General features: G+C 30.4%; 1 protein-coding gene across 1 annotated transcript; it reads left to right on the forward strand.

The window, feature by feature from the left end:
- Positions 1-4,620: 4,620 nt before the first annotated feature.
- LOC105457743 lies at positions 4,621-7,046 on the forward strand. Its single transcript, XM_011702579.1, has 2 exons — positions 4,621-5,074; positions 6,343-7,046. Exons 1-2 carry the CDS (start codon positions 4,636-4,638, stop codon positions 6,849-6,851), a joined length of 948 nt encoding a protein of 315 aa, XP_011700881.1. The 5' UTR covers positions 4,621-4,635; the 3' UTR covers positions 6,852-7,046.
- Positions 7,047-7,951: the final 905 nt, after the last annotated feature.

Below are 7,951 nucleotides of genomic sequence, written 5' to 3' on the forward strand. Positions count from 1 at the left end.
TGATCTTAAGTTTTTATGATTTTTTCAACTTCGGCGATCTGCACTCTATTTTTCTTTAGTAAGAACATTAAGGAAATTTTTAGATGAGGATGTATGTGTCATGTCTAAAATATTACTAAAAATATATAAAACTTTCATAAATTATTCTATTATTATATCTGAGTATTTGTGTGAAAATTTGAGCACAATTCTATTATTGATTTAAAAGTTATTTAATTTTTTATTTTGAATTTTATGTAAAATTGTTTTATATAGTATTTATTTGCGATTAAAAAGTAGGATTACAAATTAAATCAAAATTTTTACATATACTAATAAAACTTTAATAAATATTTGTGCAAAAGTTTATTTAGATTTATTTACTCATTTAAAAATTATCCTACCTAAGTTACAAATTGATCAATGCGCTACATAAGCCATTATAAGTCAAATTTCGTTTTTTTTTATTTCAGGACGTATTTATAACCAAAATTTTTTGTCATTGATTAAGAAAAACTATAAGTAAATGTTTTTGTTGCAGATATTAAAAATTATTTTACAATAATTCAACTTCTTATGTATTTATTTATTTCATATATTTTATATTTCAAACAATATAAACTTAAAAATCTGCAAATTCTTAATTTTGATAATTTTTATTTATAGCTATATTAGTAGCCTAATTAGTAATTACCTATCCTTAACATGGTAGATACTTTTAAGTCTCGCGAATTATGTTACAGTTTTATTAAAAACTGTGAAATTAAAAGAATCCTTAATTTTTATAACTCGATACAATTATAAAAGACAAGACTGTTTTTTTCTTGTACAAAAAAATATACGATGATTTGTATATTTATTTGGTTTACCAAGACTTCTTTTAGACAGCGCGATAATTTCATAGCATATTCTTTCTTGCATTTTCTTGCTTTAATAGGTTCTTGTGTTATTGAGTTCATTTAATATTTATTAGTGTGGAAGTCCTCTCTGGTACGTACATACGGAAGGATGCTAGTACTTCGTGTCCTTGTCAATAATTAAATAATTAAATAAACAACTACTACACGTGATGGAAATTTTCGATTACTGTGACACATTTCAAAACTCACCTATACATTTTGCAAGTTTCTTTGATAATTCGTTGGCATTATTGTGTTAAGGTTTGCTTGAAATATTCACAAATGAAAAAGAAAAGTAGAAGTATTAAAATATTTAAAAAACTGTTTTTAAAGAGAATTATTAAAAATAATAAATATAAATATATAAACTTTAAAAAGTATATATAAAAAAATATTTAAATATATTTAAAGAGATTTGTTTTATTCTATTGTACTAAAATCTTTTTAATTGAAAATAAGAGTATTCACAGGATGAGAGACCAAAGACGAGCGAAATGTAGGTGTCAGTTAATATTTTAATATAACTATGTGATTTTACATACTCTAGCTTCAACGAACTGCGAGCCGTTACTATTAGATTCAACGTAGCTTAATTTGATTGAAACAGAACCGTATCATCACGCTATTAAATAATAATGAGTACTTACTTGCATCTAATAAATCATCCCCCCCCCCCGTTGCGACGCCAAATAATAATTTTATCATAGTTATAGTTTACCATAATTATATAACTCTTTCTCTCTCTCTCTCTCTCTCTGACACCTACATTTCGTTCGTCTTTGGCCTCCTGACTTTATTGAATAATAATTTTATTTGGCGTCGCAACGGGAGAGGGGGGGGGTGATTTATTAGATGCAAGTAAGCATCAGTATTCATTAAATTATTTAACAGCGTGATGATACAATTTCTGTTCTGTTTTGTTTCAATCAAAGCTGTGTTGAATCGGATAATAACGGCCGCAGTTCGTTGAAGCTAGAGTATGTAAAATCACATAGTTATATTAAAATTAACTGACACCTACATTTCGCTCGTCTTTGGCCTCTCATCCTGACTATTGTTTATAATAATGAGATGGTAAATTATTTATTTGAAAATAAGAGATTGTTATAGTGTTTATTAATTTTAACGAGTTCCCACACAGCATGCTGTCAAAATAAGAACTTTAAAAGAATTTTTTCAAGGAAACATTTTTATTTTGAAAATGAGGTCCAAATAGTGTCTCATAAATTATCATTTATCTGAGGCATCTATTCTAAAAAAAATTCCTTAAGATATTATTTGTGATCTCTCATTTGAGAGATTTTTTGAAATTGTTATCTTTATGCTATCACCATGCTAATGATTATCAGTTATCTTTTATGAAAGATATCATTATAAATAAATGAGAATATTATAGGCTCTGAGATAATAAATCAAGTAATTAAATAAATGCCTTTTAGACCAACGCAGTTCTTGTAACGTAAATGTTCCTTTATATTATAAATTGCAGCAGACATTTCAATCCTTGGATTGGGTCCTCCTCAGTACATGTATCTTAAGGTGATTCTTTAGTAAATCGAGTTACGACAGAAATGTCTAATTTTTTATATAATGAAGTTGCAGTACCGAACTTGACGTGTGTAAAATTCTAGTTAGTCATCGATGAAATAAGAGAGAAAAAAATGTTGAAAATGTAACTTTTCACTTTTTATTCCTCACTTTTGCATACTAAATATCATTTGTTTCATATTATTTCATTAGATATACACGTAGTTTTAATATTTCATCCAAATTGTGCAAATTTATGATTTTGAGTGGGCCCTGGTGAGGAACCTTAAGTAATTTTCGGCACTTTACTAAAGAATCACCTTAACAAAATATGACTTTGCTTCAATGCCGCAACATAACTTCAATATTTTCTATTCGCTCCTTCATTCGTGGTTCAATAATTAGAAAACTGATATGTCAATTTGATTTGGTCAATGATTTGGTCAGTTAAAGTCAATGATAAGTATAATAGAAAGAAAGAGCAAATGTGTGACAAGATGTGGATAGTCTCCATGTTAATAAATAAATTTATTCGTTAACCATACTTTGCGGAATCATATTTTGTTAAGATATGAGGAAGGCTTAATCCAAGGATTGAAACGTCTGCTACAATTTGTAATAAAAGAACATTTACACTACAAGAACTGCGTCGACTCTAAAAAGCATTAATTTAATTATTTGAGATATCATTATGTTGTGTAGTTTCTGAACTACACAAACTGTAGTTTATATTATTTACGTACAGCTCAGAAATCAGACAGTATTATGATATCTTTACCAAGAAATCTATTTTAAGTCATTTAAGAAGATATTAAAAAGATATTAATTTCAACAAACAAACCTAAACAGTATACAGGGTGTCCCATTTTAATGTCCCACCCCAAATAACTTTTTTATTTTTGATTTTAGAAAAAAATGTTTTAGACAAAAGTTGTATGGCTTTGAGGGTATGACATAAGAGTTGTATGACATAAGATGATAACATTGGTTTGATCCTGAGTGGTATCGTTATAAGGTCAGGACAAGGTCACTTTGAATTTTTTAAAGGGAACCCCCTTTTTCATTTTTCATTGCATATTCTTGTAGTTTATGTCGAGAGCTTTCCAAAACACATAGATAAAATGTATTTTGGTTAAGTAAATCTTGAGTTAAGTTGAAGCTTGAAAATTATAACAATACCACCGGCATTAGCATTATCCAAAGTGTCCGAACAATGGCTGAAATCTTTTGAATGTTGTTCAGGATCATGACCTTGACAACATGTGTCAAGGCCACGATCATTGAAGGTTGTTTCTTTTTTTTCAAAAAATAAAATAATTTTCAAAAATGAAAATAAGGGAAACAATCTCCAATGATCATGACCTTGACACATGTTGTCAAGATTATGATCCTGAACATTCAAAAGGTTTCAGCCATTGTTCGGACACTTTGAATAATACTAATGCCGGTGGTACTGTAACTTTCAAACTTCATAACTCAAGATTTATTTAAGCAAAATACATTTTATTTATATGTTTTGAAAAGCTCTCGACATAAGCTACAAGAATATGTAATGAGAAATAGAGAGTTCTACTTAAAAAATTCAAAGTGACCTTGTCCTGACCTTGACGACGCCACTCAGGGTCAAATCAATGTTATCATCTTATATCCCCTTCAAAGCCATACAACTTTCTGAAATATTTTTTTCTAAAATAAAAAATAAAAAAGTTATTTGGGGTGGAACATTAAAATGGGACACCCTGTGTACACAGGGTGTTACAAAAAAATCATTATACTATATATAGTATATATATGTGTGTATACATATGTACATGCATATACATACATATATGTATATATGCGACACAATGATAATTTATGATTACCATTGATATTTGAATAACCGACCTCAGGATTAAAAACAATATTTATATACAGTCCGATTTTATATTTAAAATTATCTTAATGTGTTTTTAAGATTTCATTTAGCTAATAAAATGATCGTATAGCGTCTTAATTAAGATCATATATAAAATGTAAATTTATAGTCGGACTGTAAATATCGTCCTAGATATGCAGCAACGTTATACCGTGTAAAGCCGCGTCCCCACGAGAGCATGCGGCTCAGACACAGCCGGCGGCAAAAGCTACATTGCCGGCGCCACAATGCATCGACCGTGCCGGAAGCCGCGCGCTCAATGCCGACGGCCCGTTCTTCGCTCATTCACTCAGTCACGGCTCGATCGCCATCATGGAGAGCGTTACGGAATGGCCATATGACAAGGTCCTGCAGCTGATCGTGATGTTTCAGCAACGACCAATGCTGTGGGATACTCAATGTGACGCTTACAAGGACCGGCAGAAACGTCACGAGGTCACGCTCGAACTCGCGACACATTTCAATGTCGAGAAAGATGAGATTGAGCGGAAACTGAAGAATCTTCAGAGCCATTTCTATCGCGAGGTCAAAAAAGAAAAATCTAAATCATCGGTCGGCAATGGTACGATCGGAGTTTATCGCAGTAAATGGTTCGCCTACCAAGCAATGAAATTCTTGGAAGAAAAGAGTAAACCAAGACGAACTCATATTCAAGTTGGCAATAAGACTCTGGCAACACGGCAAAAGCCGACGGCGTCCCGCGTGTCGATAGCAAAACACTGCAGCGATAAAAGTCGCTTCAAGAAATTGGGTAAGAAAAAATATCTGTTTAAATTTTAAGTATTATATTTTTTTCTTATACTTTTTATTTTGTACGCGATTGAATTTATATACGTATTCTTATCAGAGTTGGGTATAAGTGCCTAGTTAAAAAGATGAAAGTTAAGTTAAAAAGTTAAAAAATTAAATAATTTTAATTTAACTTAATTATATTTTAGGCTCTTAACTTTTAATTTAATTTAGTTACATTTTATAAGTAACCATTAACTTTTGATCTAACTTTCTTGAAGTTACATTTTCAGTGCTACTTGTAAACCCAAAATAAAATACTTGTCTATGTTAGTGTCTTCAAACACAAATCAAATTTGAGAACACAAATCAAGGCAATTGTAATAATATAATAAATATAGTCTGGCCGCGGGAAGGAATTACTGTTTGCGGACCTTCTGTGCATTAAATCACGTTGGAAAAAGTTCGAAATCGGTCCTTTTTCCGCGGCTCAATAGAAATAAGTGTAACAAATATACACTTTATTTAGAAAGTTTATTTAAAAACCTTAAAATTATAAAATAAAAAATTCAGCTTTAACTTTTCTATTATTTTTTGTTATTAACTTTTAACTTAATTAATTTTATTATGGGCTAACTTGTATCTTAACTAATTGTAAGTTAAATTTTTAGACTTTTAGATTTTTAACTTTAACTTAACTTAGCGAGTTAAAAAAATATATTAACTTACCCAATCCTGATTCTTATAATGCCGTAGTTTTTATAATTGTAAATCACGCGCCCTCAAAGTTCCTCTCCCCTTTCAATTAATTCTCTCTGACTCTCTCTGATCCTTTTATGTTCTGCATCATCCGATGATTCGTCATATTAAACAGCATCGGAACATGAAATTACAAATACGGTCGAATTTCTACGAATTAAGATATTTACATTTTAATATTCGCGTGATATTTGTATTTTAAACAATAGTTTTTTTTCATCTTTGTTTGCTAGTCATATTAACATGTAGATCTCTTATGAAAAAAGTTTGTATTTTTCTGCAGTTTCTCTATAATATTTACTTGAATAAAGTTCTGGTTATCTATTTATTATTTACAGTATAATTTTTTCCATCAGTATCTAAATAATTGATCAAATTCTCTAGTAAACAAAATGATTTGAGTAACCATAGTTCGCGATTTGAAATAAAATTCAAAAGATCTTGAATTTTTATTTTTTCCTATCTTCTTTTTTTATGTTTATATATTTTTTATAAGAATTATTTATATTTTACTTCTTCCTGATTGCGTAGAACACGAGGTGAGAAACTCATCTTTACGGGAGGTTTCTACGATCAAAAACGAAAACACTGCATCTACCGTGAACGATTTTTTATATATTGATGCAAATCAACAAAATAACCTGGATAATAGTCAGATGGATTATTGGGAGGAAAAGTCGATCAGTAGTCAAGATCCAATCGAATTCGCGATGCAAACGAATGAGGCTCAACAACAGCAATCGCAGCATATTCGCAACTTCGAGGACAACCGGCCGAATGAGAAAGAACTCTCGACTCCTTGCAAACAAGACGTGAAGACGCTGAGATCCAAGGATACGATTGCACCCGCGATCGACTTTCTCCTCACGGAATTGAAGGCTCATGGCTCGAACGATCCGGAATTGATTTTCTATCGGAGTCTCATCCCGGATATTATGAAACTCTCCGACAAAAAGCGCAGGCAATTCAAGGAAGTGGTACTATGCACGTTGAACAAGCTTCTGGATGAGGATGAGAATGCTTGTCCAATGAAAATCTAAGATCGACCTCACGAAATTCGACAGGAACGTATAGATTTATATCGTGTGATACGAATTGTCTACGAAAAGCTATTGCTGATGAAGAAGATTCTACGAGGTCTCTCAAGAGTTTCTCTGTCACGGATCTACATTGGAATTTACATTTCTTTTTTAATTATAGAAATAAAGATGATACTTTTACAATTTGTCTTTAAATTGCAACTTAATTATTACATTTTAATCGGATCAAACAAACCGCAAATATTATCGAATGTGTACGAACAATCTTTTTCGAAGAGTACGAATAATATTGACTAATACTGAGTGTGAGTACACTTTGATGAGTATCGTTCTTGCATTCGAAGCAAGTTTTTCATTCGTGTTTATTCACATTTGTTTTATGCTTGATTATCCGAATTTATTGGATTTAGTCTATCTATTCGATTAATTCTGAATTGTTTTAAAATTGATACATTAAATTTGATCCAGTACCCAGATTCTGTAATTCTTATCAATAATTTGTTAAGGGTACCTTCTGCGCGTTTAGTTGTTTGCGCTTTGATTATTAATTATCCATATAATTAAATATTTAATTAACATTCCGATCAGATTCGACTTTCCACTTGCTCGTTTCAGGTCGGAAATAATTTAAATATCTAAGTCGATTTACGTTACAATTTAATTCAATTTTTTATTGCACACAAATAAGTACTTTTCATTGATACTTATAACAATTACTTTACGTCAAGAAATATTTAAATGCACTTAAATATTAAAAAAAAGATAAAACTTAATAAATACTGCTTAATAAATATTACTCCTCAATAAATACCGCAGATAATTATTATATGGATAATTATTATATTATTATGTTAGGTATTCTATTCATATTTAGCGCTCTATATAGAATTATTAATTATACCGATGGCGCCTCATCGTAGGTTGGTATTGTATGTATGATTTTTCAGTTGGCAGCGATGCCACGTTTTTAAGTTCTGTTCAATTGTTAACGAGAGCGAGTAAAGACACGATTTTTCTAAGAAGTAATAAGTATAGTTTTATTCCGTAATCCCTACCGATATTACATCCTACATTCAAGCTCTAATAAATAAATAATTTTT

The sequence above is a fragment of the Wasmannia auropunctata genome, unplaced genomic scaffold, assembly GCF_000956235.1.
Source record: "Wasmannia auropunctata unplaced genomic scaffold, wasmannia.A_1.0 LD335086.1, whole genome shotgun sequence".
Lineage (NCBI taxonomy): Eukaryota > Metazoa > Arthropoda > Insecta > Hymenoptera > Formicidae > Wasmannia > Wasmannia auropunctata.

Coding starts and splice junctions, on each gene's coding strand:
- LOC105457743 (XM_011702579.1), top strand. CDS start 4,636: ATGGAGAGCGTTACGGAATGGCCATATGACAAGGTCCTGCAGCTGATC. Junction 5,075..6,342: donor AAGTCGCTTCAAGAAATTGG/GTAAGAAAAAAT, acceptor CTGATTGCGTAG/AACACGAGGTGAGAAACTCA.